General features: G+C 36.8%; 1 protein-coding gene across 1 annotated transcript in view; it reads left to right on the plus strand.

Annotated features, from left to right (window-relative positions):
* LOC113075389 (glycine receptor subunit alpha-4-like) overlaps positions 1-18,531 on the plus strand; it is a 33,192-nt gene extending 14,661 nt beyond the window's left edge. Inside the window, exons 2-9 of the mRNA XM_026248103.1 lie at positions 1,928-2,061; positions 4,062-4,129; positions 4,804-5,027; positions 7,731-7,813; positions 12,306-12,443; positions 12,630-12,844; positions 13,843-13,992; positions 17,569-18,531. Coding sequence (XP_026103888.1) covers positions 1,928-2,061; positions 4,062-4,129; positions 4,804-5,027; positions 7,731-7,813; positions 12,306-12,443; positions 12,630-12,844; positions 13,843-13,992; positions 17,569-17,862 — 1,306 coding nt within the window. The 3' untranslated portion in view covers positions 17,863-18,531. The remainder of the gene's footprint in view (positions 1-1,927; positions 2,062-4,061; positions 4,130-4,803; positions 5,028-7,730; positions 7,814-12,305; positions 12,444-12,629; positions 12,845-13,842; positions 13,993-17,568) is intronic.
* Positions 18,532-19,113: the final 582 nt, after the last annotated feature.

Genomic DNA, 19,113 nt, shown 5'->3' on the forward strand with positions numbered 1-19,113 from the left:
TCATCGGATGCCCATTTTCCACAAATTGATATGATTCTTTAGGGTCTTAATTAAAAGTCTGTAACATAATTTGGTTAAATTTCTCAATGCAAGTGTATAAAAAAACATTTTTATCGGGTTTTTCAGGGTGAGTTTAAGGTAAAATGGCAGTCCAGTCTGTGCTGAAACGCTACTGTCAATCAAACTATGGGAGGGGCCTGTCTGTGTGACGTCACAAAGAAAGGCATATAAGATCGGCTTGATTTGATAAAGGGGTAAAGATTTTAGTAGATAAAAAAAACACTGGGTGGTTTTTATTATTATAGGTTGGTCATCTACACACACTGCCAACACACATTTAAGTCCAAATAACTTGCAAAAGTGCATGTAGCATCCATTGACCCCTTTAACACTGGCCTGAAATGACAAGTTTGTGCATTTCAATTGTGAATGCATAATCTCTTCATAATATTTGAAGTGGTGCTTAATACTAGATAACCAAAACAACAGAAACCATGGATTACACCCAACACAAGCAATGGACCTGTGCCATGTGTTTTGTGAGCCTTAGCCACATATTTATAAACCATTTCACTGGGGATTAGAATGTAATCCACTGTCCGTAATACACTGTGGTGTTAAGAAGAACATTGATTGTTTAGGTGAGACAGAGAAAGAGAGAGAAGAAGAGATAAAGCAAAACATATGGTTTCTCTCCTAGTGCAAGAAAAAGCAAGAAAGAGAAAACCTGTAAAGATCTCAGTGGAATGAAGCTTCCAAAGTTCAGAAAGACTTGAATATGAACTTGGCACAGTTGCTGTAGCAGCCGTGGGGCTGTGGGCTTTATAAATACAATCTGATGCTGATGGTCCTTGGATGCAAACGTGAGTCAGACACTCAAGGCTGAGAAACAAACTTGATTGCTGCCTCCCTCTCCTGCGAATCTTTAAAAATGCATGTTCTGTTCTAGCCCGATCTCGTCATAAACCCTGCTGAAGTGGGAATGTAGGCAAAAAGCCATATTTTCTGAGGCAGTTGGACCACATTTAAAAAGTGGGGGTGATTCATTTAGCAGTCTTTTTCCTCTATTTCGGATAAACAAGAGCTAAACTGGATGATGAGGAAGCCTTGGAGCCTGTGAGGCAAATTTAAACCCCATATTGGACTTTTGTCTCACTCCAAGAGAGATTTGTATCTTTTAGGGCTTTGGGAAAGAACTGGTTACACTTCTACACTCCACCTACACTTCAACTAAAATTCACTCCACATTTTCTGTGGTAAAAGTTATGAGAAAGACTCACTGACCAGAAAGTTTATCATTGGGAAGAGACAGGGAGTCTGATAGCCCTTCTATCTCACGTGCTGGGGACTGGGGTTATGACTGATCTGCTTAAAACTGAGTCAAGGAGAAAACACTTCTGAAAAAAAAAAAAAAAAAAAAAAAAATCCCTTTGAATTCAAGACTCCAGCCTCTGGGATCCACTTGCTCCGACCTGGCAGGTCTGTCAGGCACAGTCTGAGTCCCGCTGGAACTGGAATCAAAGTCATCTCCCTCAACTGTCACATTCCCAGAATTTCAATTGAGCCATCAGTCTGTCAGACACAATGCTTCCCCCTGCCTAGGGATTTTAGGGGCTTCTGTTTTTCTTTGCCATGATAACTGTGACAGGCTTGTGTAAAAACACAGCATGAAGAACATATGTTTAATGCATTATGCTTCTGTATTCCCTGATGAATAGACCAGTATTGCAGGTCACAAATATAAGATATATAAGGATATTGGTGTGCTAGTTCCACCAGTTAAAGATGTGGAAAGATGTGTAAAAACCGTTCATGACAGTCTTCTCTGTCAATATCACTGACTGTATCTGTTGTCCTTTTCCTCACCTTTCTATTTCTTGCTTCTTTTTTACTCCCCTTCTTCTTCACTTTTTTATATCTCTGGCAGACTGGGCTCCTGTAAAGAGGAGATAAAGTCCTCCAGCAGGCCAGCCCCGAAACCAATGTCCCCATCTGACTTTCTGGACAAGCTGATGGGAAGAACCTCCGGCTATGACGCTCGCATCAGACCCAACTTCAAAGGTGTGACAGAACTAAAACAAACAGGATTTCTCTGAATATATAGTACAACAAAACTTGTGAAACTGGTAGCAGCTTGACAGTAGTGGCACCTGGAAACTTAAATGAGGTGACAATAGAAAGAACCCAGTGACCTGACTGTGTATTACTCCAAATACATTAAGGAAAACAGGAATGCTCTTCTAAAGGTGTTCTGTTGTTATTATTAAAGAGAAACTGCAGTTCATCCAAAAACTTTTGTCATAATTTACTTACTGCTGTTTTATATTGATATATTTTGTTTTTCTGTGAACAACAAAAGGAGATGTTACCCCTTATGTACATTACATGTGTCTGCAGCATTTTATAGCTCAGACAAGGTTTTGTTCTGTCCTCCATGTAGTGCCAGGACCACACCAGGAGCATTTCAGATACAAAGCGACAAGTTTCATGAGACGACATGATTTGCCTATTCGACATTGATTGTCTTGATTATTTGTCTTTTAACATGGCTAAGTTGGCGAAATATTTATGTTTTGTCAGGTTTAATTCTGTTCATTGTTGTGTTTATGTCCTACTTTGTTGTGCTGTAGAATTTAAAGTTAAAACACTTAAGAGTCCAGTTATGCCTTATCCTTATTTTCGCTTATTTATTTATTAAGCACTTTTACACAACTTGTCATTGAACAAAGTGCTGTACAAACACATAAGCAATCATAAAAACATACATTATTAACACCATATATAAATAATGAAATAAACCCCTCAGTTTGATAAGCTACAAAAGCAACTACTATACCACATTGAATGCTAGAGCCAGGAGGTATTCTTTAAGCTTATGTTTAAAAACAGTAAATATACATTCCAATCTGATAGAAAGGGGTAGATCATTCTAGAGTTTAGGAGCTATCGCTACAAAAGCTCGATCTCCACTTCTCAGCATTGTTCTAGGAGTCGTTAAATCAGCTGGTCAACTGACCTCAAGGACCATTTTGGTGCATATTTCTCAATAAGATTTGCCAGGTACAACGGAGCCATACCATGCAGTGATTTATGAACATAAATTAAAATTTTAAAATGTATTCTGTAGTCAATCGGTAGCCAATTTAAAGAGCTCAATACTGGGGTAATATGGTCTCGCTTACGAGTACCCGTCAAAAGTCTCACAGCGGCGTTTTGAACTAGTTGTAAACGTTTAATCAGTGACTTATTTATGCCGACGTAAAGCGCATTGCAGTAATCTAGTCTTGTAAATATAAATGCATGAATGAGCTTTTCGAGATCACGAGTGGACAGAAATGTTTTCACTTTCAACTATAGAAACAAGACTTAACGACAGAAGAAATTTGTCTCTCAAACCTGAGATCACTGTCAAAAAGAACACCTAAATTCCGGACTAATGAATGACAAGGATAAAAGATTTGTAGCTGTCTATAGTCGTCTAAAATCTATATTTTAAATACCATTTCTGGCCTCCTGGCAAGGATATAGTGATGTAAAACATGATCGAGAGTCTGCACAGGGTGTTTATTTTGAAATTGACTGAATTTTTTTACTTTTATTTTGTATATACTGTACTGTGCAGCTTGAATGCGGTGTCCATCAAAAATAGGTGAGGCGCCTATCTTTGGCGAAGCAGCATGGAGAGCCTCCAAAAAAACGTCACAACAACCTAGCATGTGCTTTCTGAAGACTTTGCATATAGCCCAGAATTCACATGGACTACTTTTATCCTGGCTTTTATGGTGCTTTTTTGTAATTTTTTGAGAGTGACAATTGATCATCAGCATTTTCTTTTGTTATATGAATAAGATAAGAGTAAACATTTAGCTACATTTTTACTTTTTGTAGGTAGAAAACTGGATAGGTAAATCATGACGGAATTTCCTTTTTTTATTTTTGGGTGAACTACCCCTTTAAATCCCCCTTTGCTCTATGTTTCACTCTTTCTCCAAACTTCTCAATACAAAAGTACCGTAAATGTTAGTCCAAACGTAAGAAACTTCTCTCTTTTATTTTAACAGGACCCCCAGTAAATGTCACCTGTAATATTTTCATCAACAGCTTTGGATCCATTACTGAGACAACTATGGTATGTAATCACACTGATTCAGTTTTGTTTCATATCAAAGATTCAGCATTGCACTTATCTTTTTAGGCTACTCGGACCTTGAACTAAAAATGCAGAGGAGAATTCCTTCTCTTTCTCTCTATTCTTTCAGGCAGTATGCTCTGTTACAATTATATTACTGAGTGGATTTTAGTCAGTTTCTTGATTTCTCCTTGCCTCGAGGAGCTCATCACTTAGAAGTTTAGAGTCCAGTGGGTCAGCTGATGTGCTGATAATGAACTGTCCAACATGCAATTAAAACGAAAAATTGAGAGAACGGCAAGGATCTTGAAGGGGAAAAAATTAAAAGGTGATATACCCATCCGCTAAAGCCTGTGCTTAGCACTAAATGTCTCTGTCAGCAGAATGTTTCAGTTGATCGTTGCAAATTGCCATTTTTAATGGTCTGTTAGTCCGTTAACCTGGGATTTGAACATTGGAAATGGAGGACTTCCAACAGAAATTAATGTCAAGGGAGAACAAGTTATTCACTTGCATGTTTAGAGCATATCTGATTCAGCCTCTAAGGTTTGCAATTAAAACACTATAAATAACAACTAATACAAAAAAAATGTACATTAATAATAATCGAATCCAGAAACTGACCTAAGATTTCAGAACCGAACAGGGTTTTTTTCCCCCCTCTTTTCCTACAGGATTATAGGCTTAACGTTTTTCTACGCCAGCAGTGGAATGACCCTCGACTGGCCTATAGTGAATATCCTGACGCTTCTCTAGACCTGGACCCTTCTATGCTGGACTCCATATGGAAACCTGACTTGTTCTTTGCTAATGAAAAAGGTGCAAACTTCCATGAAATCACAACAGACAACAAGCTGCTGAGGATCTTTCAGAATGGGAATGTGCTATACAGCATTAGGTAAGCAGAGAAGTCTCTCATATATTTAAGAGAACAGAGGGGAATTTATAAGAATTAGTGCAAAAGAGGTATAGATTTTTATTTTTTGCATTACAATATACCTCCAAAAATTGATGTTAAAGACATAAGCCACAGCCTGTTGGGGTTAATAGCACAATGATCACAATGGAGTTTGAGCAAATATTAATCATAGTACAGTACATTTACAGTATGTAAGAAGAGAGACATGTGGCCTAGAAACAAACTAAAAAGGTTTGGCAATTAATGCCAAGCTTTTAAGTAGGCTTGCATGATTAATCGAATGCGATTGTCATGCACATTTTGTCAGTAAAGCCAGTTCTGTAATCAGGAGAAGAGGTCTGCATGGGCTTTAAACTGAAACCCAAACCTGGCCCGTACCCAAGATCGTCTGACCCGACCTGACCCGACCCAAGCGCCATGGTTAAATTTAGACCCCGAACCCCGAAATCCCCCCATCACACTTACCAGTTATAAAAGTTTATGAACATCATGTCCATTGGTAACATAATTTAAAGTGAATGGTTGTATACGACAAGACGATAATTCTTCCATCGTGCAAATTATGGTCATTTCCTCAGTTAAAGCTCATTAGCATTTGGACAGAGTACTGCAGTACTGTAACTGTCACAAATAAAACTGTCACATTTATTTGAATTATTTAAATAATTTATTTGAAATAAAGAGAGAGAGAGAGAGAGAGTTTCCTGTGTGTGAACCTGCGTCTAAGCATCTCTTTATACAAGCAATTAGGCTTAGTTACTTCAAAAACAGCATTTTTACCCCCTTATTGCAAAGAAATATAACTTTGCGAGTAAGTAGCCTATTTTACTAATAAAAGTTTCCGTGCTGTGGTGTCATTGTTGTGAAAGCAGTGCAGCCTACCACATATAGTTTTAGTTTAGCTATAAACCCGAGCTCGACCCGAACCCGAAGCTATTCATTAAACATTAACCCGAACCCGGGTGGCAGACCTCTAATCAGTAGTAGGTCTCAGCTTTCAGATGGAGCACCATTTAATATACAGAGCCGTAGTTCAGTGACAAGCTATGCAAAATCACGTTCATAATCGCAGATGATATATGATCACGATAATGAAATCGAAGAAGTCATTCTACGATTATGAAAGTGGTTTGCATAGCTTCTCAGTGAACGGCTGTGTAATAGATGCTGTTTCATCTGAAATCATGTGAAAATACCACATTTGATAAAGTTTTTACTCCAAACTCACTTCATAACGTCATTGTCAGAGTATTTTTAATAAATCCTTCAGTGAGATGAAGTGGCTTCTTACACCGAATAAAACACCCAACATATTTCATAATATTCTAAGCAGTGATAAAAGCTGCATAAAAATGTCGATTAGCATTGCATTATTATATACTTTATTACAATAAACATTGTAATAAGACAAATTCAGATAAACCATATGTTGTCGTAGTTGTGTGTTTGTTACTCATGTTGAATTAATAAAAGCAGTTAAATCTTCTATTTATTCAGCAACCACTGTAGGGATTTCCTGATTTCTTCTGCAGGCGTATTTGTAGTTTCCAAGTGAAAGCGCCCTCTAGCCTTCGGATGAAAATATACTACTGATCACAGAACCGTGCTTCACTGAAAGATATGCTTGACAACAGCAGCTTCTTGATAATCGTGATTTTGACGGTTGATTTTGCGATTTAATTTTGATGAATTGTGTAGCTAGCTAGAACTTTTTTCTAGTTCTAAGTTCTAAGAATTTAAAATGTTATTAATTTTATACCAAGGATGGATGGAATTGCAAATAAACATGCCAGGGCTGCTCTTTGGGAACTATGGGGGAAAAAGATGTCATGTGTTGAGCCTAAAAAGGTCTCCACCTCACAGTGTGTGAGTATAGATATTTGGGGGATTGAATTTAGGGTAATCACAGCACAAAAGAAACTGGCTTTTCAAAAAAGCACTCGTGGCTTTTGTCTTTCTCAGAGGCACTTAATAACAGTAGGTAATTACACTGTTTCCTCTATCCAAACTTTCTAATAGTGTATACTCCTCCCACTCCTTAATGTGTCAGCAGCATGACAAATTAATATAAAAGAAAAAAAAAAACTGCCGGGCAGTTAGTTAGTTAGGCTATTACCAAAAAGGCATATGATACAAAAACAGAAACAGAAATGATCTGCCTCATTTGGGATTCACTCTGCAATCACAAATCAAAAGCATGAAGTGTCCAGCCATACAGATCTGAACTCTCAGAGAGACAGCATAAATTGGGATTTTGAATACTGGTGCATTCTGAAATTACAATTCTGCCCTCAAAAGGAATTTTTTTTTTTTTTTTTCTCACAAATCACCACTTTGCTCATAAACAAACCATAAAAATCTTGAATGACTTTGAGAATACATGGAATATAAAGCATGAGTCATATGGACCATTTATTGTGATATTTTTATAGTGTTTTTGTGTCATTTTGAAGCTTGATAGCCACATTCTTATTCACTTTAGTTATATTAAAAAGCTTGGTCAGACATTTGTTAAAAAATAGAGATATAGTAAATAATGACAAATTAAAATGTTTGATTTTTCCTTGCAAACTCCTTTGGTCTTTCTCTATCCTCTATTTAACACCTGCTTTTTTTTGCCCTTTTTGGTTTCACTCTGATTCTTCCCCACTTTCTGCTTTCCTGTTTTGCTCTACGTCTCAGGCTAACACTCATCCTGTCTTGTCCCATGGACTTGAAGAATTTCCCAATGGACATTCAGACCTGTACCATGCAGCTAGAAAGTTGTGAGTACTCTGTACTTCTCTTCCTCGCTCTCCTTCCCTTATTCTTCCTTGCCCTTTTCCTCTTCACACTTTGCAGAATTCAATTCTTCTGACACTGATATGGGGCCCTATTTTAACAATCTAAATGCAAAGTGTAAAGTGCACAGCGCAGTTGCACTCAGGGCGTGTCCAAATCCACTTTTGCTATTTTAATGAGGAAAAAATGATTGGCGTGCCCGGGCGCATGGTCTAAACGGGTTGTCCCTATTCTCTTTATGAGTAATGGGTTTTTTGGGCATAATGTGCAATAAACCAATCAGAGTCACATTGCACCAGATTTTAGACCAGGTTTGAGTTGGTCTATGGCGCAGTTTATTTCCAGCTCCTTAAAATAGCAATGCGCCTGAACACACCTCTTTTTTAGACCAGCACGCCCATGGGCGCACAAATGGGTGCAAATGCATTTGCTAATTAAACGACGTGGTGCTAGATGGGAAAATGCGAACAGCACCGGACTGAAACTAGCAAACACACTTGCGTCGCATTGCGCCGGGTGTATTATAGGGCCTATGGAGTTTAAATGTATGCACTGATGGCAATCACGATGAAGGTGAAAAATAGTTAACATACTTAAAAATGATTGCATAAGGTGAACATATACATTACAGTTTCACATTTTGGGAACGGAAGTGTTTCTGAAAGAAGTGTATGTCTTATGCTTATCAAGCCTGCATTTATTTGATCAAAAATACTTGTGTTTAAAAATATACTTAATGTACATAAAATGTAATATAATTTCAAATATATTTTAAAATGAATTAATATCTTTAAGGAAACCGCAACTTTAGTTTTCTTTAACGATACTTTAAAACAAAATAACTTTTGTAATAATATAAATGTATTTTTTACTTTTGATCAATTTAATGCATCCCTGCTAAATTTTACCTTTTTATTTCTGAATGTTAGTGTATACCAGGAACAGATGCCATTAACAAATTCTGTTAATATGGTAATTGCAATCCACTACTTGTCTATTTCCACTTACAAACCCGGTAACCTTAAGGATTATGGTATTTAAAAAAATGATAAATCTGCAGAAAATGAATAACTCAAAACTGTTTTCTATGTTTCACTGCACAAAACGAAGAAGAATCGGCAAGAGGAAGTAGACACACAGCATCCTCATTTTAAAATTGTGCGTAAAGTGTCTTTCCTTATTACCTCGATAAAAGAAATAGACTATTCACCACCCCAGTGCCCTCAGAGCAGATAACATCTTAACTCCTGGGACCAATTTAAAGGATATCAATAATGAAACTTTCATTTTCTGTTCACCTTTATTATGTGACCCACTTCAGCTGCCCGAGAGGCTTTTAATTCCACCTCCCTGATACAAAAGAACAACCCTTTCTAACCATCAGAAGATCCAAATGAGGAATCCATGTAATGCAGAAATGCACTGCAGATGCCACTTAGCTGGACATCTGGATTTGGTTGTTGGATTATTTGATTTGAATCCCCATTTATGTGTCATGATGGCAGACGGTACCTGATGTTCATACAACATTCAGTGACTCATATGCTTTAAAAGATTTAGGGGGCGTACTACACCCAGACAGTGTGTTTTACTGTCCTTTCTGTGTCCTCTGTATGTCTACAGAATTTATTATTATATGAGTGGAAAAATCCCACCTCCATGGCTGCAGTTAAAAGTGCCCTCCTCTAAGGAGTAGGGTCAGACAGAAAGTGACACACACAGGAAGACAGGCAGGTTTACTGCCCAACAAAGCAGTTACAGAGGGCATAATCATTTCTGATTAGACAAGAGCACCTTTTTTAGGGCTTAGAAGGGCCCACTGAAAACTGTTTTGACAAGTGTCAGGACACAGCTAAGGAGTGGGATCACCTTGTCTGGAAAGGACACATCCTGGTACAGAAATCTGGGCTGCATCTGAAAACTTAGGCAGCTGGCTTGCCTTGTATGAGGCAATGACTTTGCAGGCAGAGTTTTTGCATGAAGGCACATCATGAGCGTGATTTCAGATAGACTTCTGAGGCAGCTTTATGGTTTAAATGATCTACAAAGAAATATAAATAATTTTTGTGTTAACTAAACAAATATTTAATTCCTAAAATACTGATTTCTCCCTAGAGCTAACATCAAAAGTGCAAAAAGTTAGTTAAAACTGACCACCAAATGCAACTTTCAGACTCCATCTTTTTTCTTTAGCTCAACCATCACAGAATGGAACACACAGATTTGTGGGATATCAAAGGCAGCGAAGGATACATCTATGTTGCCTTCAAAATTTGATCAGAAGAAGGTACCTCCGAAGACAGGAAGTAAAGCAGAACTTGGATTTGAATGTACCTTGATGCCTTTCTGCCTTGGAATGCTGCATCCGAAGGCAGCATTTTAGAGTTTTCGGATGCAGCCCTGAAGTTGAAGGCAAGAGGTATAGATTAAAGCAGGGGTATAGTAGGCAAGTTCAGGCCTAGAGAGCCGCTGTGCTGCAGAGTTTAGCTCCAGCTATAATCAAACACAACTGAACAAGCTAATCAATGTCTTCAGGATTACAAACCCTGCGTCTCAATGTCCATACTATCCATTCTAAATAGTATTAGATTAAAATAAGTGTGTCCCAAAGCATAGTATGCTGTCCCCAGATGGTCTACTATTTCAGGTAGATTTTTGAAATGTGGATCTATGCACACTTTAATGGCTAATATTGCCCACAATCCATTGTGCTTTGGTGAAGGATTTGGTTCAGACTTTCAAACACAAATAAAAAGTGTAAAAAAATAAAAATAAAACATGGCGGATGTGCGCAACCAATGTTTAGATAAATGGGTTTGAGGTACTAATAATCAACATTTAACCTGGTAAAAATATTTTATGTTATCTGTGTTATATTTCATTTTAGAGGATGCTAACAGTGACAAGATGACTGAAGGGCTAGTTTACAGTTACAGGGTGCATGCAACCAAAGTCCCTTTGGCAAACTCTGAGGCAATCTTTGAAATGACTCTCGGGCATGTGCAGCTCCCATCTCTATGAATGGGCAAACATCAAAGTCTCCAAAACTGTTCGCCAAGCTTACGATTAAATTTCAGATTTGAAAATCACTAGTGAAATCTGACAACAACTGTAACATAAATGTTATGCTCTAATAGCATTAAAAGCTTATTTTTAAGGCTAGACCAGCCAATTTGCATGTGCAGTCCTAAGTGCACATCTCAGACCATCATTCTATAGCAACTGGGACTTCAAACAGCAGCTGCAGTGACGCTATGACTTTACCGATTAGCGATTGGCTCTTTTACTCAGAAGGCGGGGCTTTCTTCGTTAGAGCGGCCATATTGAGCGTTGCATTTTTCCCCATTCAAAACTATGTGAGTGACATGTCTTGGGTATTCTATATACTAATATTCTTTAGTGTAACTATGCGACAGAGTGGTCCATTAAAGACACATTTGTATGATATCTTCTACTAAACACTCAAAAGTATGTACTTTTTCTTCACCAGAAGAGTAGATACTTTAATGGCATAGTATAAGTAGGCACACTGAGATACAGCATAAGGCTGTAAGATGGTGAGGGTTTTTTCAGGGTTGGAGCTAAACCAACCCGATCTCAAAGCAAAATACATATGTTACGAGGTGGCTAATTCATACAGATTAGTATGAATAAATTAGAATTAGAATGAATAAATTTTTAAAAATAAAGTAAATAAAGTTTTAAAAATAAATTAAAATATAAATTTTATTTTATATTATATATATATAGACATTTGAGGCAGTAGACAAAAAAAAATCCACTTTTTAGAAAATATTCATATTCCTTATACTAGTTTGAAAACAATGTTCGGAACCACGCCAAACTTTTCAAAGACACCATGACATTCTAGGACTTTCAGTCTTCATCCTTTTTTCATGGGTTTGTTGTTTTGAAGACGAAAGGGGACGGGAGGTTTGTGAATAACAGATGTCTTTGTAAATCCCTAAGGGTCTCTGATAGACATCAATATTATTCAGATTTGTCGAGTATTCTACACTGTTATTGCATGCCTCATGCATTTTTAATAGGTCCCTAATCTCACCGTGTACTACAGAGCTGTTAGAAATGATATGGGGGATGTGAAGAACTTGAGGCAAGTAGCATGAATAAAGCAACAACAATAATATATATATATATATATATATATATATATATATATATATATATATATATATATATATATATATATATATATATATATATGTTAGTTTATTTGCTTAAATTCTTCATGCTCGTCTTACTGTACATCATTTATATACTACCAAATGCTGAGTGTCTGTAGTGTACTAATCCAGAGCAAAACATCTTCACTATTAAAAGGTCTGCATCAGACCAACAATCTATCCATCCACCACTTTGGTTTGTTGTCTGCCAGATGACCTTTTACACAGTGTACAAAATATGGGATGAGAAAGAAAGCATGACAGGGCCAATTCACACTTTTCTTTTTCACAGTTGGCTACACCATGAATGATCTGATCTTCGAGTGGCTTTCTGATAGCCCTGTGCAGGTGGCGGATGACTTGACTCTTCCTCAGTTTTTACTAAAGGAGGAAAAAGATCTTGGATACTGCACTAAACACTACAACACAGGTACACGTTTCACTATGACCTTCATGCGAATCAATTATCGCCACAGCATAAACCTGCAATATGATCATTAAATATACTCCAGAAGTAATTCCCAACCAGAGGTACTTAATCAGGTGTAAAAAAAATGGATTAAAAATTGCCATACATATTTACTTATCTATTATGAAACTCTTTGTGATATCATAGGTAAATTCACCTGCATTGAGGTGAAGTTTCACTTAGAGAGACAGATGGGCTACTATCTCATTCAGATGTACATCCCCAGTCTGCTGATTGTCATCTTGTCTTGGGTGTCTTTCTGGATCAACATGGATGCTGCCCCTGCTCGGGTGGGCTTGGGTATCACTACTGTGCTGACCATGACCACCCAAAGCTCCGGTTCACGAGCCTCTCTACCCAAGGTAACATAACCAAAATTAATCAGTTCTTAAACACAACGTCATATATGAAAAATAAAACCAATTCTTAGGCTGATGATACACAGGGCAACTTTTTGAGCGATGTTGACTGGACACTTTCCCATTGAGAATGGGTAACACATTTCTATCTGGATACTTTAGATCGGTCGTGTGCCCTGTGTCTCACCTGGTTGCCCATTGATGGCAACACTGGCCAAAGTTGTCTGGCAAAATTACACAAAAAGCCCCGTGAACGACTCATCAGTTTAGTGAAATTGAACAAAATTTAACAAAATTTTGCGCTTAACAGCCCTAACTTTAGTGGTAAAGAGTTGCCAGGATTAATCTTTCAAATTTCAAGATAGTCATGCAATTTTAGGACAATTTCGGTTAATAATTCAAAGGTTTTCATTTTTGGGTGAACTGTTCCTTTAAATTAAAAAGACAAAAATACTTGGGTTCTTCATGCTCTTCATACTGTACATAATTTATATACTACCAAATGCTGAGTGTCTGTAGTGTACTAATCCAGAGCAAAACATCTTCACTATTAAAAGATCTGCATCAGACCAACAAGGTAAGCCAAGGTTACTGTATGTCACATACTGTACAGTAACCTGCTTTTTGGAATACACCCCTGTTCCAACTTTCGGCATTCTTCTATATTTCGCGGCACTCTTAATGTCCGACGCAAACAACTTGCACGCGCACGCACCAAATACACGCAGAGCACAGCGATCGATGACAGGATGACTCATTGAGTGAAAAAAAATAAGGCATGAATTAAACATTAATTAAATTGAACATAAATAAAGATGAATTAATAATTATATATTTGCTTATAAGTATGAAATTTGAAATATTCTTTAACAATTTAAATAATGTCCACTTCAAGGTGTGTGTTGTTTTCTGTGAAAAGGTATAAAATGATATCTATCATATAAAAATCCAGTCAACAATTTGATTAGCTACTGATATTGGTTTGACCTTGTGATTTTCAGGTGTCCTATGTGAAGGCCATTGACATCTGGATGGCCGTTTGTCTGTTGTTTGTGTTTGCTGCATTGTTGGAGTATGCAGCAGTCAACTTCGTCTCAAGGCAACACAAGGAGTTCATCAGGCTGCGCAAGAAGCATCGAAGGCAGAGAATAGTAAGTGTGTCAAACACATACACATGTCCAAGCTCACAGTGCTGGAGATTTACGAGTGTGTTCATTAGATTTGAATCAATAATGAGAGAAAAATTAGAATAACTGCCTTTAAGAGTTCTCCTCCCCCTCCTGCCTTGGAGATCTGGCGGCCTTTACTCTTCATCCTATTCTCTCCAGCCAAGAAAGTCTTTGGTCTGAATGATCAATCTGGGTGGTATCGATGCATGGGTCACTGGCTGAGAGAGCAGTTAGGCTGATGGACCAACTACTGGCCAGAATTAATCGATACAACAAATCCTTGGCTTTATCCTGTCTTAATAACACTATAGACAAATTAGGCCACATGCTCCTGCTCAAGAAAACAGAAACAGATTGGTGCTGAGAGGATGGTGCCTGGTTCAGGGGTGCACAAAACCACATATTTTCAGGAAATGAATCAGTTGCCTGAATGACTATTCCACTTATTAGACATAAAATTATACTGGTTTCAGATTCATGCAATGCCTTTAGAGGGTTTTGCCATTATATTAGTGTTATTTGTGTTTTTAAGATGTTAAAACTATTTTTAACTGGACACACATCCTAAAAAAATAACAAAATGTGGCGCAATGGCAAAAGACATCTATCCTGCTGTGTAAGTCTGTAGGAGCACTTTAAAGGGAATGCAAAGATGCTAATTTTACCTTGAAAACTGTCTAACAGCTAAAGATATACTGCTAATATATATATATATATATATATATATATATATATATATATATATATATATATATATATATATATATATATATATATACAGCTAAAGATATACTGCTAATATATATATATATATATATATATATATATATATATATATATATATATATATATATATATAGATGATCTCTGATCTCAATAATCGACAAATCCTTTGCTGGGCAACTAGTTGATTATTTAACCGTCCTGATCCACAACTCAGTTTTAAGCTATATATGTGTCTTAAACATTAGCAGGAACATTATCCACTTGTCTAACAACTTTATCAAGTTTTTCTGAAGAGTCTGAAAGATAATTGCTGGATTTAGCTTGAGTGTACACTTTATTGGAGTGTCCCTCAGCATCCTGCAAAGAAGTATACACACACACAAGCAGTGTTGCCTAGCAACAAAGATGGTGCTGGAGAGCAGCGGCTTGATAACTGTTGTCTCTAAAATTCTTGTTGAAGTATTTAAACAGTTGTCAATATTAATGAAAATTAGTCTGCTCAGCCTGCCTAGAAGTGTTATGCACTGTTTGATGCTTGAAAATGCACCGAACTGTGCAAGATACATAAGAATGACAGATTGATGGATAGATGGATGTGCACTATTGATCCCCAGAAGTTAGTTTAGAGAAAGAACGAGACAGATGTTCCAAACTATTATATAACAGGATCTGTGAAACAAAACCTTTCACAATGCACCATGCTCACTGCCATTCTTCCTCATGAAGGATCGAGCAATGTAGCCAGGAAGCTTTGACTCTATACGGTTCCTGGTAACAGCTCCAAGAAATTCAACCAGCATTGCAACACATGCGCCAGGGTAAAAATACCATCTGTGTCCCAATCTTATTTGCCCACAGGCAAACACTGAGTCCTAAAAACCCAGAGCTGCCTCCGTCCTACTGGCCCAGTTCACATAAGCATACTTTTCAAGTGTTTGCTTAAAATTGTCATCGGTTTCTGATAGTAACGCATCTGCTGTGATTGAATATAGAAATGGATGTTAATTCCAGGTGTAAAATGGGGCATTACTGTACACACGCTTCCCTTATAGCCCTTAAATGCATACAGAGATTTAAATAACACATTATTATGTAAAAAACAGCTTGGACTTTCAGCATATATGTATTCAAGCCCCTTTATTTTAAGCACATATGAATTACGGATGTTGGTCCCCTACTCCTGAGCAAATATGGAAATAATGAAGCAAATAAATACACAAGCAAAATAATCTATAAAATGTGAGGTTAAAAAAAAAAAATCCTCCAGCTGTGGTTACCAGCACTTTATCATTATAGCTTTTACAGATTGAACCTAAATTTACAGTTAAAAATTGCATATTTAATTATCTTATTGGACTGTAACATACCAACCTACTGTATTACCACACTCTGGTTTTTACCCTTAATTATACAGTGACAACCACCAAAAAACAGCTGGTAAAGAGAAAGCCACATGATAAAGTTCATCACAAGTAGCCTTCCTCAAGGTAAATACTAATATATGGAAGATGGCCACAAATACAAAACACCATCACAGTAATACAAATGATACTAAAATAATGCAACAAACAATAATAACATAAGATGTGACCTAAATCATAATGTACATACATACAAAAAATGAAAATAAAATAAAAATTCCAGAATTGTCAGTTTACGGATTTTACTGTAAATTCTAAGATCACTTGTTCTTTTTCTTAGAGTTTAAATATAATAGTGTTTAACTGCATATTTTACATGAATTTATTATTATTTATAATATTATTCATTTTTAGATTTATTCAAGGTAAGCACTGACCTAAACAGTGTTCATAGATGACATTCAGCCACTTTAAAGGGTGTCTTTATCTAAAACCAAACACATCATTATTCCTAGACACGTGATCGGATTGTTTTTAGGTGCAAACAGAGGACTTAATGAAGAGCTAAACGAGAACTTAATCTTCTTATCCTCTTGAGGAAAGGGGTAATTTGTCATAGATTGACAGATAAACTGATCCAAATGACTCATTTATATGGATTTAGAGGCAAAGAACTAGGACTAAGTGTTACAAAGTAAGGGGAACAGCCCTTACTGCAAAGAAAAAAAAACAAAAAAAACCTTTACACAGCAAAAAAAAATATTCTCTTGTACAAACATCTAAACATTCTTCATTTAAAATAAATGTGTTTTTGAAGAAAAATGACAAGATATTAAAAAATATATATATCAAAAATAATTTTTTAAAGTAATTTTTAAGTTAAAAAATAAGTAATTTATTTTTAATTCTTTAAAAAAAATCTAACAATGGAGTATGATAATAACATTTAATTAAGAAACAAATAAACTTGCTGTTTTCTTACTCTATTGGCAGATTTGTTTTTGTTTTTTTAGTAAAAACTCACCAAATATAGATAAAACTAAACTTAATATATAATTTTGCTTTGTAAGTAAATGTATCTTGATTTAACAATGTTTAGATATTGGTACTCAGAAATAAGATAGAATTCAGAGTAAGAAAATCACATCTAAAATATTGCATAAAAGGGGCTAAATGTAGCTGCACTGTTAAATTTCATGAAAGCATATTATACGTACACTTGACATTACACTTTTTATATACAGTATCAGCATTTAGGAATATATTGCCCCATAAAATCTTAATCAGTATGCGCTTTCTAAAACGCATAAGTAAAGCTGAGCCAACCATTTTTTTGTGCTTTTATTTAAAAGTGCCCTGCAGTTCCCGTGATGGACTGGCACTCTTTATTGTGCCGCAAGAGTAGTAGTTATTACATTTTCTTTGTTGCCTGCCTCTGCAAAACACTAAAAATGCTTTTCTTTTCTTAAAGGAAGAAGATCTTGTTCGGGAAAGTCGTGGCTTTTACTTCCGTGGGTACGGACTGGGCCATTGCTTACAAGCAAAAGACGGGACAACTGTGGATGGGTCCAGCGTATTCACCCCTCCACCCCCAGTGCAAGTGCTGTACGACGGAGAGGCCATTCGGAAGCGTTTTGTGGACCGAGCCAAGCGAATCGACACCATATCCAGAGCCGTCTTTCCTCTCAGCTTCCTCATATTCAACATCTTTTACTGGATCACCTACAAAGTGCTGCGACATGAGGACATCCACGCCAGCCTGTAATCACTCCACCTCTCCTGGTTACGCCACTTGTTCATCTTACTGCTTCTTTTCTTTTCTTATAGCTCTTCATTTAAACCCAAAACTGGCTGTCATACTCACACTAGAAGTGTATTTCAAAGGCACATTCACCCAAGAAATACCGTCAGTGCTAAAACCATGTGCTCAGGTGTGACTTCTGGATTTCAAAAAGATTTTAAAGTGCCCACTCAGAGCACAGAGGGCTCATAGATGCAAATGCTGCTGTTGGGGACCTGGCTCTCCTCACTTTCACATTTTCATTCGAGTGGATTGCACTAGTAGCCAATGCTACTGTCCTCACTTTATAGGCTTCGTTTGAGTTATTGGCTGAAAGATTCTCGGTTGGATAGAATATACTGACTTGAATTTTACCACAAGGCGCATCCTTGAATGAATGTTTTTCAAAACCACAAAACAAATGTGTTTTTTTACATCTTAAAATGCCAAACTAATGGGCTGTGAAGGGGAGGACTGGGATTTATTATCCATGGGAACAGTTACAGGGGAACGGTGTACTGTTTTAGTAAATAATGAGATTCTAAATATATATGACTGTATAAAGTGTACATATACGCAGAGTTGTTCACTAACTGCAGACAGCACAAATGTGTATTTCTTTCTGTCTTTTGAATTTGAATAAATGGATATTCTAACAGGAAGTCGAAGTTGTTTTGGACAAATTTCACACAAAAGCATAAAAAAACGTATTACATTTGGATTTATTTCAGGATTGGCCGATTACGAATTCTGTTCAGGGTAATCTTTCTGTTATTTTTCATTAACATTCATCAGTCCATTTGGAAAATGTGAAAATCCAAATCATTCCATCATGTGTTAAATTGCTTAAACTAATGCCTGGAAGAAACAGGTGATTTGTGACGCTCTGTCACTGAGCTTTAATTGTCAACAAACAGAGACATGTATCACGCATCACAGCCATTCTTGATTATTGCCTGCCTCAAATGTGTCCCTCAGTCAAACATAAAAGCAGTCGTTTATTATCCTGTCCCGAGAACTGTTGGAGGATGCACAGAGATGCAGGGTGAAGGAGAAAAGCCGTTGTGCTGAAGAAGGATGGATGAGGATTTTAATAGGAATCACAAGGTGTTTTTTATCAGCTAATGAGTTTGAAAGAGACTCTGCGTTCTTTGCTAATGACAATGAATTAAGGCCGTCAACCTCTGCGCACAGCCCTTTGTCTGAGGAGTAACTAATCTAGTCCTCTCTACACTA

The sequence above is a fragment of the Carassius auratus genome, unplaced genomic scaffold (genome assembly GCF_003368295.1).
Source record: "Carassius auratus strain Wakin unplaced genomic scaffold, ASM336829v1 scaf_tig00017026, whole genome shotgun sequence".
NCBI lineage: Eukaryota > Metazoa > Chordata > Actinopteri > Cypriniformes > Cyprinidae > Carassius > Carassius auratus.